At 30.9% G+C, this 14,419-nt stretch overlaps 1 protein-coding gene across 1 annotated transcript; it reads right to left on the bottom strand.

The window, feature by feature from the left end:
- Positions 1–11,577: 11,577 nt before the first annotated feature.
- On the bottom strand, positions 11,578–13,779 carry LOC123219740 (phospholipase A1-IIgamma-like). The gene is made up of 2 exons (XM_044641722.1): positions 12,938–13,779; positions 11,578–12,317 (listed from the first exon to the last, which is right to left on the bottom strand). The coding sequence occupies exons 1-2, from the start codon at positions 13,592–13,594 to the stop codon at positions 11,862–11,864; spliced, it is 1,113 nt and encodes a 370-aa protein (XP_044497657.1). The 5' UTR covers positions 13,595–13,779; the 3' UTR covers positions 11,578–11,861.
- Between the last annotated feature and the right edge of the window lie 640 nt (positions 13,780–14,419).

The following is a 14,419-nucleotide window of genomic DNA, read 5'->3' as shown; positions in this document are numbered from 1 at the left end:
ATCGAATCTAATCCCACACCCGAGAACACTTTATCTACATTTTTAAAATTTTAGCGCATCCATCCCTAAAATTTTTCTTTTTTGAAAACTACTGTCCTATTAATTGTCAAGTGTAGATGTTCATACCTAAAAATGCCAATTAAAACACTTAGTTAGATGTTTGTTTTTACTTTGTTCAAATAGTTATATAGTTATACAATATAATATAACAATTATTTAATATTAATGTTAAGATTACATATAATATAATATTATATAATATATTTATATTGTGCTAATTAGGTCAAGGTTGGATGTTGTGCAGCAAAATTGAGATTGCACAGAGAGATGACTGCCTGCCTTGATACCCATTTGTGAGTTGCTGAGATTACAAAAATATTTTCCATGTTTTCTTTGTTTTTCTCGGACTTGTTTTTGGGAAAACATTTTCTTGGATTTTGCAAAACATGAAGACTTTCGTGTAGGAATTCTTGTGATGTTAATCAATACTTTTCTAGCTTTAGATCATCCGTTTGTCTCTAAACCACCATGCATGAAATCTTTTGAATTTTCCTTATTTTGTCGATGCATTTATAATGTGTTTATCAACAGAGGAAAGATCACAAACCAAATCTAATTTCACCCGTCACATTCTTTTGTAGTTTCTTTAAAAGTAAAATATAAAATCTACCATATTGTATTGACACATCTATTTTATTGATTCTCTCTAAAGTAAGACTTAAATTGTTTTATTGTGAAAGAGTCAAAGACTAAAAAATTATAATTTTTTTTTTTCCAAAATTATTATTTCTTTCCTATTCATATTGATATTTATATTTTATCCAAACCACTTTTGAGATAATACCCATATGATTACAAGAGATTATTGTAATATTTATGGGCACATCGATAAAACGTGAAAAAAAAAAATTGATATTTATAGACATTCAATATTGTCTGTAATGATAAAATAAGATTGATTAAATAATTTATAAGTTCTTAAATTGTCAAGATTTTTTTTAGTTATAAAGTAAAAAAATAAAATCATAGTAAACTATGTTTTCAAAACAAACAATGTTTTGACAGTATGCCAAATTATTAAATTAAAAAATGTTATAAATGGTAACAAAGTCATTCAGTGTATTCTCTTGAGCGATGATGAGACAAATTCCATTAGAAGATATTGAGTCTTATAAGGGGGTAAATGTAATACCTCATAAACAAATTTTATATCGATAAAACACAGGAGAGATGTCTACATCTAAAAAATGCGAGAGATGACCACATTAACAAAACGTGAAAGAGATGCTTCCTTTTGGGTGATGGTAGGGCAATGAGAACGTTGAGTCTTAGAAGGGGGTGAATATAACATTTTTTAACAAATTTCATATCGATAAAGTATAAGAGAAATATTGGATATGTATATGGGTATTTCATATTGTTTGGGGATGATAAGAAAAAATTAATTAAATAGCTTGTAAACTATTACATTGTCAAGACATGCCCAAAAAGAAAATTCTTGATTGATTATGTGCATAAAACGTATAATATGTTAACAGTTAATAGGGCTATTCGACTAAAAATATTATAATTATTATAAAACATTTTATATTTCAATAATTTTTTTAATTATTATCTAATTCATATCAACTTGATATTATACACAATAAAATTATGTATACTAATAATAATATTGTATTACAATAAAACTATGTGTACTAAGAATGAGTAGTAATTATATATAAACGATGACATGTCATCATATGATTTAGTAATTTTGAATTAAAAATAAAATAATACATAATTATAACATCATCATTAGTATACAAATTACTAGTTATTGTTAATACATATAATTATTATTCTGTAAAAGAAGAATAGATGTTGCTTAATCATATAAAACCACTAAATTTATAACAATATTATATGCACTTACAATAGTTATCAAATTATGTATCAATGATAATATATTACTATATGATTAAATATTATTTTATTTTTAATTTAAAATCATATAATAATATAATAATATATTATTATTGATACTCAATTTAATATTTATCATAAATATAGATAATTTTATTGTATTTCAAAAACTTTAAGATCGAAACCAAATACTCATAGTTTGTGGTCATTTCGTGGGGAGGCAAAGACCTAACTACTTAGTCAAGTTTGTAAACATAGATGTACTTAATTGACCTAGTAAAGTCGGGGTGTACGTTTAATTATCGTGATTTAAACAGTGTGAATCAAAGAAGAATAATATCAACATGGGGGATCCAAATCACCCTTTGAATCTTTTTCTTTTTAGGCCATAGTACGTAGGACCATTTCTCTCTGTTATTAATTGGCTAGGATAAAAGTGTATATTTCATCAAAGAACATTTATAAAAGAATAAAGCAATTGAGTTGATTTTAGAGCATGTTGGGATACTCATCACTTTATTCTTGCTCTTCCTTCTCCCAAAGAAAAAGTGTTGTGGGATTCATTTTATTTTATATGGAATCATAGTTTAAAAAGTTTGCATGCTAGCCCCATTATATGGGGTCTCTCCTTCCAATCTGTGCTTGAAAACAAGCACTTAGACATTGGTGATGATGTGTACAAACTCAAGAGAATTATTAAGAGCATAATGGGGTCTTTTATATATATTGCTATTTTTCATCTACTATATATGGATGTGTACTTTAGCTTCTTTTGATCCCCATGTGAAGGATCGTTTGTTTCCATGCATGCTTGGACATTTTTATGATGCTTCATCATCATGACATGAGAGCAATCCGTAGCTACATGTGTTTAATGGACATGTATAATATAATCCACTTTAGTAATATATAGATTAGAACTTCTACATCTTTTGATCCTGCATTTTCATACATTACATTTTTATGATAGTTCCTTATTATTATCATAGGAATCATGATTACATGTTTAATTCAATGAAAGAGTATTTTAGTTATTATACAAAATTATATTTTAACCATTAAAAATCTTTTTTATGATCCTTTCTTGTAAGTTTTAAAAATTTGGGTTAGGAGTAAATTTCAACCAAAATAGAGTCTGAATAAACGTTGAGCTCAAATTAAATCCAAAAAACCTAATTTGAGTTAGCGATAAGGTCGTTAGAGAAGTTATTGAAAAACGTTTAAAAAGAAAAAAGATTGTTAAAGATGAAGAAGAAGAATCATAAAAAAAAAAATAAAAATAATCAAATAAAATGATTAGAAAAATGAAAAATTATTGAAAATGATGAATCATCAATAACTTTTTGATAATTTACTAGATTCGAGATGCTTTAACTTAAACTTGAATTGAGATCTATACCCTAGCCCAAATTCAACTCTTTCAAGCGAAACATTAAACTAAGATTGAACTAACTTAATTCGAATCTAGTCTTATATATGATTCATTTCAGTTTCCTATGCATTATTAATCTTTAAATGACAATATCACATTATTATTTATAACACATAGGTGAGTACTTTTTTGGCTCCCATGTGAACGGTTGCTACTTTCCATACCAACTTGCATTTTCTTTTTTATGATGCTTCATCATCGTTGAAGGAAACCCTAGCTACATGTTTAAAGCATAAATTGCAATTTCCACTTCTCTTCGGGAGATGTCACATTTAATTATTATAAATCTTAGACTGTACCTCAGAAATTATTACAACAGTGGTTTTCAAGAACAAAATCACTATTCATAGACTATCTTAAGTCAGTCCAGGTTTATTTCGTTTTCGTTTTTTATATTTTATCTACAACGAATCTCATTTACCGGAGCCTGACTACCAAAGCTAGCAATGTTTTTGGGAACTAAATCAAGTTTTAACCTAATTAAAAGATCAGTTTATAGATTGATTAATTTGACTGAATAATTCAATCTTGTTTAATGATAAAAACATATTTTAATTATGATATGAACTGAATTTTTCATTGATTCCCAATTGAACCATTTTGATTTTGAAACACAGTATAAGACCATAATGTAAGATTAGTTAACTAATTTTTTTAACACTTTAACAAATCTTTTATCGTCAAAACACAAAAGATACGTTAAATATATATGAGTATCCTATTTCACTTTGGAATGATAACGAAAGACTGATTAAATAGTTTATAAGTTCTTATACTTTTAATGCGTGTTTTCGATTATAAAATTCAGAAACGAAACTGTGACGAATTATATGTCCGAAACTCATAATATTTTAATAGTAAATTAAACTATTGAATCAAATTATTACAAATTGTATCAAAACCATTATACCAAATCTCATGAGAGAAAATGAATGTAACATGCTTAGAGATACTAATCCCACATCGAGAGATGCAGAACATTAATACAAGATTGGTCAAGTGATAAATATAGAGAAACTTCAGATGTCAAAACCAATGTCAACTTAGTGGAGTAGCACTAGTAGTACTTATATTCTTCTTTATGTGACTAATTCCTTTTCCTGTACAAAGGAAGCATGATTGATTGGGAAATGCAATTAAGTATGCTTTTGCACTAGTGTGTGGGTATTACGAGTTTAACTTGTTAATTTTTGTTAAGGCTAAACGACTATTCCCATCAAAACTATATTGAATTCTCAAAGTTCCTCCCATTAAATATAGAAATATCATTTACCTACCTATAAACAGTTAAAATTAACGGCAGTAAAGATAAAATCGTCATTTTATATTTAATATTTAAAAATAAACTTAAATATGAGTTCATTTCCTCCCCTAAATTTAAAAAACTAACTTTTCTCCTCTAAGCCAAGTTTGAAAAGATCACATTTCCTCACCTAGGGTTTAGTTTCCAAACCCCTTTATTTTCTCTGGTGCCATCGTCGGTCGTCTCTCCCTCCCGACGGTTTCTCTTCCACCGACGACCCGTCTCAAATTTACCCCAACCCATCCAACGCCAAGAGACGTCGTCTGGGAAGAGAAATCGTCTTCCCATCTTTGTCATCTGGGAAGACAATTTCTCTTCCCAGAAAACGTCTCTCGGTGTTAGATGGGTTGGGGTGGAGTTAAGGAGGGCCGTCGGTGGAAGAGAAATCGTCAGGAGGGAGAGACGGCCGACGATGGCACCGAAGAAAGTGAAGGGGTTTGGAAACTAAATCCTAGGTGAGGAAATGTGATCTTTTCAAACTTGGCTTAAGGGAGAAAAGTTAGTTTTTAAACTTTTAGGGGGCAAAATGAGATTAAATTTTCAGGGGTTAGGGTTTCGTTAAATTTAACTGATCATGAGTGAGTAAACGGTATTTCCATAGTTAATGAGAGAAATTTTGAGAATTCAGCATAGTTTGGGTGGGAAATAGTCCTTTGGCCTTTTGTTAATTGTACAAAACATCTTGAGATATTCGATCCCATATAGAGGTGTAATTAAGTTGAACCAAACTAAATAATATATAAGTGATATGATTATTTATTTTATTAATAAAATTAATTATATTTATTTTAAATACACAAATATATACACGTTTATATATATTATCACTTGATTAGATAATATTTTATTTTTATTTTAAAATTATTTAATTATATAATAACATATATAAATATATATATTTATATATTTAAAATAAATATATATAATATTATTTTTATTTTATTATCTTATTTTACAATCATCAAATCATATAAAGTCCCGTAACATATGGGCGTTTTAAATTTGAAAATCATGGTGTCTTAGAAGCCATAAGACGATGAAGATGGGATTTGACTATTATTCCCAAAGGTCCAATATCAGTAATAAGGAGAAATGGGCTACATGGGCTCAACTCTAGAATTCCTTGGAAAGCCCAAAACAGAAACTTTTACAGCGATTTGTAAAAGGTGTCAACATCATAAACAGTCAAGTTGCCCGTCCCGGAGAGTAATGGGCAATTGATCCAATTAAATGATGGGCTTGACTGTCCAAATTAAAGGAAGTTTTATCCGAAACTCAATATTAGTTTTTAATTTGATCAAGATCAATTCAAAAATAATTTGAATTTGACATGAAAATAATTTAACTTTAAATTTAATTTGAATTAGTTCAAACTAAACTTGTTTAATCTGACTTTAAATCTGAATTCAAATAACTCAAATTGAATCCAATTTTATACAATACACTTAATCTTTTAGTAGTTTAAACGTGTGTTTAAAACATATGTTAAAACAAACAAAATGATAATGGTAAACACGTTATAATTGAACGATAACATATTACAAGTGTAATGACTAAATCAGAAATATGTTTTAAAGATCTAAAATAATATTTATTTTTACGTAATTTGTATATGAATGTTAATAATATCAACGTATCTTATTGATTGAAAAACAATGATAAAAACTTCTTTGAAATCTTATGTCTCAAGTGACATGTCATTAAATAAAGTATTAATGTTATGTATACATACTTTTAAATACATAAATAAATATATATTTATGTGTTATTTTGTGATTAAATTTATTTTATTATTAATTTTAAATTATTTAATCTCACACTGAGACATTATGTATGTGTATATAGTTTTATTATAAATAAAGTGAAAATGCATTAAGCGATATTGAAGCTGGATTTTATCAAAGGAGAGTCCGAACAAAGACAAGCTTGAAATTGGATTGAGATCAATAAGTGGAATAAATCAAGACTTGTACTAAGCTCGGTCAGTTGGTTTTTGTATATGATTCAAGTATGTAAACAGATTAATGAGTTTGCATTGTAAAACACCTCTTCTTAGCATAATCGGGGTTTATGAAACTGTTCAGAATCATGGTTGTTCTTAACCACAATGGAAAGCCCGTTCTCATATTGCAATACCCTTTTTTCACTTGAATCGTCTGTTCCTGAATTTGGGTTGCTGTATCCAACAGTTTCCTGTCTACAGAATTGGGTTGGGATAGGTTGGATCCAAACTCTAACAGTGTCTATGAAGAACTTTAATAGAAATCTATTAAATCTCAAGAAATTTTCACATTTCTTCCACACATACAACACAACACAAGGCACAAATTGCAAAGATGACTTTGCACCTAAGTAAATACACACAAACGTGCCAACCGGCGGCACTTATAAACGGAACTAGAAGCAAGAAAAACCAAAACCCGACTCTTCCGCAGAGGGAGGAATTTATTCCCTTAAGAGAGATCGACTTTGTATTATTTTTTCTTAGGAATTTTATATGCAAAAAGTTCACTAGTATAATTCTTCAAATTGTGATCAGTTCTTATCTTGCCATACTTATCTGAGCTTGCACTGGTTCGGGTAAACATGATCTCATATCCCACTTCAACATAGCCTATGAATGGAATTTTAGTGATGACATCATTAGCATTTGTAATGCGCAAGATATGCTGGTTCCTCTCATTCATATGCTTATTGAATTAAGATTGGAAGGCTATGTCTCTGACCTTGGGGCTTCCAAACACAACAGTTGTGACCAAGAATTCCTTGTTCTTTGGATTAGGGTTAGGCTTATTACATCCATTGGAAACTATATCAGTTGTATTCAATGTAGCAAGACTCGTGCCTAAATTGTATCTTGCTATTGTTATACTGTATTCCTCATCTTTTTATAAATTTACCAAATTCTTAACCTCATCTACAACCTATATAAATGAAAATTTTAAAAATTACTTCTTATGAACCCTATAGTAATGAAATATATAAAGATTGATAAGAGTCGATTCGATCTGAGCTAATTTAACTTAAATTTATTATTCGGTTAAAATGAATTGATCTCAAGCTAAAAATTTAGCTCAATTTGGGATCAGTTTGTTTATATATTTAATAATATTATTTATCTTATCAATAATACTATTTATACTTTTGATTTGTTTTGAATCAAATTTGTTAAAGACTAACGTAACTGTAATTATAGATATAATAAAAGAAAGTGTTTAGCTGATCTCTAAAACTTTTATTATCGCATTCTTTGTTTGGGTGTGTATAGATGGAGTAAAATCCTTTGTGCACCTTAGCATAAGGGACAGTCGGATATATAACTTAAGCATGGGTTTGGAAGAAACTAGTATTCTTTTCCCACTCTGTGGTATTGTAAGTTCCTCTCTAGCAAACCAAAATGTCTCTCCTTCCTAACGATCTCGTTCCTTCATCTGTAGCCACAACTACATAACCAATCCAAGCAGATCTATCTGGAACAAATAATTCGACTGGGAAAGAAACATTGACCCATACACAGATATACTTTTTCACTTGGTATATTTGGCATTGCATTGCCTTTTCTTTGTCAGGGTCAACTTTAGAAAAAAGAAAATCTTTTTCTTCATACATGGGAGGTTCATAACTCGGTGAATTTTCATCTTTAATTATGTAATCATAAATAGCATCAAGTCTTTCACCATAACCAGTTAAAAACTTGCTAAGGTCAACTGTCAAGAGGACCCAAGAGATCACGCCATTTATGCTCCCCTCAAAGCTCCTTCCAATAGATCATTGCTGGATGAATGAGGATTTTTTTGAGGACAATCCCCTTTTTCTTAAATTCATTAGTCTTTTCAAAAGAGATTTCCATGTCTCCCGACATATGATCACAAGGGGTCATAAATTCACCAACAACTTTTATCTCTGTCCATTCGTTTATCGACATCGAACTGAAATCTTGTGTGCTTTCAACTGGCTCTTGGTTGGGCAGGAAGAGTTTCATCTTCACTGGTAGGGAAAGTCCCTTATTATCGTCCTCCTTCATTAGGATAACTGAAACTTTGTAAGAAGTCCTTGGGATGAGCATTTCTATAGGGAAATTCTTTTTCACCTCAAGCCAATGTATTTCCACTGCGTCAGCCACCTCCACTTTACTACCACTGCCAAAAAACAACTTACGTACAATTAGTAAACTTCATTTCAAGTAGAAGTAACCAAGTTACAATTAACAAGGCAAAAAATTAGACATGGTCTCTGGTTCCTTTCAAACCTAGCTTTAATGTTGTAGGACATAAATGGTGGTGAAGACCAAGTATAAATCAGATGGGTCAGTGTTGAAATTTAAAGTTAGATTAGTAGCAAAAGGATGTCAATAGACTCCAGGTAAAACCAACAACAATAAGAGTGTTTGTAAATGAAGAGTATCAGTGTTTGTAACCCTGACGATAGCATATGACTGGAGAGCACATCAAATAGATTTTAATAAAGTATTTCTAAATAGAGATTTGAGTGAAGATGTGTATAAGGTTTTGTGTTTGTAACTGCTACGCTGAGTTTTTTTCTTTTTGGGTGTATTTAGACATTAACTTGGTGACTGGAATTGATTCCTCTTATATAGAAATTCTAGTTGTTGAATTGGATCTGGTTTTTGCACTTAAAATGTAAAATTTTCTTCTATAAATAATATTTACACGTTTATCTTTCTCTATTTTTTTATTTTTCCATTATTATCTCTTGCTTTTCTTCTTCACTTATTTTCGCATTATTGTCTCGTCAGTCTTCTTCTCTCTCTTTTTTTTTTGAGAAATGTCCATTTATATCTCTTTTACTTCTTTCACTTAACTTGTTTCTTTTTAATAAATACCTAATGTATCACTTCCTTATCTTTCTCCCACTCTTTTTTTTTTTTTTAAATTTCAAGTAAATGTAAATATAAGGTTATTGAGATTATATCATAGAAAATAAAAAATTGGAAGAGTGGTGCTGAAGATTACGAAGAAGAAGAATGGTCAATGGTAAAATAATTGAAAGAGAAGAATAGTTGGTGGTGTTGCTATGGTGAAGATGATGTGAAGAGAAAAAATATGATCAATGGTTGATGATGAAGATGACAAGAAGAAAAAGAGAACGATTAGAGATGGTATTAAGGGAATAGAAAAATGATGGTCAACCATTGCTAGTAAAGAACAAAAGATGAAGATGTCATGGGGAGAAGGAATAAACGAATAAAAAAATAAGGAATTTTTTTATATAAAAAGAGAATTAATATATTATAATTATTGGAAGATAAACTAGTAAATTAAATATTATTGGAAGATAAATTGATCAATTAAGTTTCTGCTTTTTATAGAGGTATTTTGTAAGTAAATTAAATATTATTAAGAATAATTTGGTCAATTAAATTCTATTTTTTATAGAGGTATTTTGTAGGTAAATGAAATATTATTAAGTATAATTTGGTAAATTAAATTTCTATTTTAATAGGTATTTTGTAATTATAATAAAATTAAAGAGATATCCCTGATCAAAATTTGTATTAAATAGTAAAGGCATTTTTGTAAAGTAGATAATAGATAAAAAAAATTAAAATTTTCAAACTAAAAGGATGAGAATTATAGTTTCACTTAACCTTTTGGCTGAAAAATAATTATTTGATATAAATTTATCACCAAACTCATCTGGCTATTTGTCTTTGTCTCTAAAATCGTTGAATTCTCCAATCCATCTCCTTGATTAGTATAGAATTATACAAATAATACGTTGTCGATTAATTTCAAACTCATTCTCTCATACTTTAAACACCTTGATTAGTCCTTTGACACTCTAGTTCCCTTGTCGAGGTTTGAGGTATTTTATAATAATAAATTAATCTTGTGACAGTACTAAGGTTTGTTTTGTACGAGTGGTTTGCTTCACCTTGGAAGTTTGAGGTATGATCCTAGTTGAAAAATGATTGAATCTAGGGTTCAAGAAACTCGAGAAAAACTGAGAAATAGAAGGAGAGTAGAGAGAATTCTACTACCAACTTCTTCTCAACTTTCACCGTATTGCATACTTTGTCAAAAGACCATCTCTATTCACAACTCAAGTCATATCAACACTAAGTTGAAGCATGTGATGGGAAAATTGGGATTGGGAGCAACTACCTATGCTATCTGGAGAGAAAGAAACAATAGAATTTTTTCAAGAGGCATGCAAACCAAGGAAGAGAATATAACAAGATTAGTGAGGGACAAAGGTGTTCAGCTTACAAATGTGCAACCCTCATGGAGTAATGAAAGAAGAGCCAGGAAATGGGACCTGCCAATTTGCATTTTTTTCTAACATGTGTTCTATTTTGCAGGTGTTATGCTTGGAGCCTTGCTGGCTGCCAAGAGCCTTGTTGTTGAGCATGATGCTGAATTGGGTGATGGCCATCTCAGGTTCAGAGACATATATGGCTCATGATATGTATCTTCCTACTTTGTACATGTCAAAACATGCATGTTTATAACCCTACCTCCTCACTTAAATCACCTGTGGTTGGTATTTTTGGAATCCCACTTTTAGGCTTGCTTTAAATGTGAATTGAATGCTAAGGTTGTGCACTTACAAAACAACTTCAAAGATGCTCAAATATGAGTCATAATTAAATTTATATATCTTAAGCAAATCAATCTATGGGGCTGAAAAAAAAAAAATTAGGGGACAACATATAACATTTAAAGAATAATAGAACCTGAAAGTAATTAGAAAGTTACATGTATGGGACTAAAGGGTTTTTTTAAAAAAAAAATTGGGGTGGCCAGAGAACAAAAACTGAATTTGTAGGGAGTTAATAAAAATTTCCATGCAAATTTTAAAATTTTACCACCAGCTTTGCCCTCCCAAACATGCATGCACGCATTTTCAATACTGAAAAGTCTTCCAAACGCACTATTGAGATAACAGATTTCTAACATTTAGAGGATGTTTAGCATATACTAAAATCGCTGCTACATGTTATTTGAATAACCTATAACATTAAAATGATTGTAAAAATACTCACAAATGTTATAATCAATATCGCACCACTTTGCCATACTCATATGAAGTTGCACTGATTGTAAAAATTCTTCCACTCACACACACACACAAAACAAAAGACAGATTGCTCAAATGGCTTAGCACATAAGTCAACACACACAAACGTGCCAACCGGCACTCATAAACAAAATAGAAAAAAGAAAAACTACAACCTGACTCTTCCTCAGAGGGAGGAATTTATGACGCCTTGCGCGAGGAATATGGTAGTGCACGAATTTCTCTGATATAATTCTTCAATTTATGGTCAACACCTACCTTGCCATACTCATATGAGGTTGCACTGGCTCGGGTAAATGTTATCTCATTTCCCATTTTAACATAGCTTCCGAGTGGAATCCCAGTGATGAAGTCCTTCACATTTTCAACGCGCAAGAGATGTAGGTTCCTTTCTAATATATGCTTATTGAATTCAGTTTGGAAGGCTATGTCTCCGACCTTGGGGCTCCCAAACACAAAGGCTGTGACCAAGAATTCCTTATTCTTTGGATTAGGGTTGGGCTTATTATATTCATTGGACACTATATCAGCTGCATTCAATGTAGCAAGACCCGCGCCTAGACTGTATCCTGTTATTGTTATACTAACTTCCTCATCTCGGTATAAATTTACCAAATGCTTAACTTCATCAATAACCTATATAAATAGAAAATATAAATAATTACTTATGAACCCTACAATAATAAATTATATAAGGTCTAATGTAATCATAATTATATATATAATAAAAAGAGTTGATATAACACTTCAAACATATTCCACTTCAACAAACATAAAAAAGATGTTATATACGTATAAATATCTCATAAGCTTTGGGAAGGACAAGACTGGATCTCTAAGCTTCCAAACTTTTAAGAAGAATTTTGGGTTACAAAACCCAAAAACAAAACCACTATTTAAACTGCACAATGACAATATCTTGACAGTCAACTAAATTACCTCTAGGTAGCAAATTTTTATTGACAAAACATGAAATAAATGTTGAGTATTTATGAGTATTTGAACATTATCAATTAAACAGTTAGGAATCACAAGAGAGATGTTCGGTATTTCTATAGGCAATACTAGTTTAACAGATAGGGATTTTGACTGTAAGAGATGTTGTATATATATAGGTAAAGATGCTAGATATGTAGGGGCATACCACTTAATCAACTTTTGAACAGAGCTCCTAAACTGGATTGCACCAGACTCTGTTCAAAGATAAAAATATCATAACAAATGACTAGGTATGAGACCGGAATATTACAATTTACCTGATCTCGAGCACTTCTGTTATCGTATTCTGACTTTGTGCTATCGTATTCTGAGTTGGTGTAGACGGAGTAAAATCCATTGTGCACCTTAGCTTTAGGGGCAGTTGGATATATGACTTGAGCATGGGTTGGCAAGAAATTAATATTCTTATTCCACTCTGCGCTATTGTAAGTTCCTCTCCAGCAAACCAAAATGTCTCTCCTGCCTAGCAATCTCATTCCTTCATCTGTAGCCACAGCCACATAACCAATCCAAGCATATTTGTTTCGACCTGACGATTTAAACAGGAAGGAAGGACTAACCCATGCATAGACGTACTTTTTCACTTCGTATGTTTGGTTTTTGATTGCTATGCCTTTGTCTGGGCCAACTGTATAAAAAAAATCTTTTTCTTCACACATGGGAAGTTCATACCTAGGTGAATTTTCATCTGGAGTTATGCAGTCATAAATGGCATCAAGTCTTTCACCATATGCCGTCAGAATCTTGCTAAGGTCAACATTGAGAGGATCCAAGAGACTCTTCCATTGATTCTCCCCACTAAGCTCCTTCCAATCCTTCTTTGTAGGACAAATGAGGATTTTGTTGACAACAAGTCCTTTCATCATGTATTCACTATCAGTCTGTGCCATAGAGATTTCCATGTCCCCGAACATAGGATCACAAGGGGTTATAAAATCACCAACTAGGATCTCTGTCCATTTGTTTTCTTCGATAGAACTCAAATTTTGTGTGCATTCAACTGGCTCTTGGTTGGGTAGTAGGAGTTTTAGCTTCACTGGTTTGTCAAGTCCCTCATTATCATTCTTCTTCTTTAATATAAATAAAACCTTGTAAGAAGTCCTTGGGGTAAGCAAAGATATAGGAAAATTCTTTTTCACCTCAAGCTTATGTACTTTCACCGCCTCTATCACTTCAACAGCACTGCCAAAAGACAATTAATGTACAATTAGTCAATAATGGTGAATTTGATCCAAACAAAGTGAGCCTGCTTGAACTGGTAGAGCCAAGCCCACCCAAGCTTGGATCAAAAGCATAATACTCGATTCAAATTTTAACTCATTCAAACTAGTAAATAATGTTATTAGGGGCGTAGATGTGTAAAAAGTGTTGTCCAATGGTCAATATAGTTATGCCAATGTGATAAACAATATCACTAAATAGATAAATGAATCAATTTCAAGTAAAACTATTGAATTCAAGCTTCAGTTCAAAATGGACTCATTCAAACCAAGCCATAAACTCCTATAGGAAAGAGGAAATTAAGGCACAACTAAGAAAATGTAATTATATATTACATACTCAGTGTCTCCCTCCGAAGTCCAGACCCAAAAATTTTGATCATTTTCCAAAGCAATTGATAGACCCCTTGAATACAACTCGAATGCCTTTGCACCAGAATTCTTCTCAATGAAAAACTTCTGCAATATTGATTTATTATTGAAGTTGATTGCTAGTACAAAAAGTAACTCTAAAAATGA

Source organism: Mangifera indica, chromosome 6, assembly GCF_011075055.1.
Source record: "Mangifera indica cultivar Alphonso chromosome 6, CATAS_Mindica_2.1, whole genome shotgun sequence".
NCBI classification, from domain to species: domain Eukaryota; kingdom Viridiplantae; phylum Streptophyta; class Magnoliopsida; order Sapindales; family Anacardiaceae; genus Mangifera; species Mangifera indica.
This window is presented reverse-complemented; position numbering and strand designations above follow the sequence as displayed.

Excerpts from the sequence above, each read along its gene's own strand:
- LOC123219740 (XM_044641722.1), bottom strand. The coding sequence starts at position 13,594 with ATGTTCGGGGACATGGAAATCTCTATGGCACAGACTGATAGTGAATAC. Across the intron at positions 12,318-12,937 it reads ACAGAAGTGCTCGAGATCAG|GTTATTGATGAAGTTAAGCA; the intron begins GTAAATTGTAAT and ends CTATTTATATAG.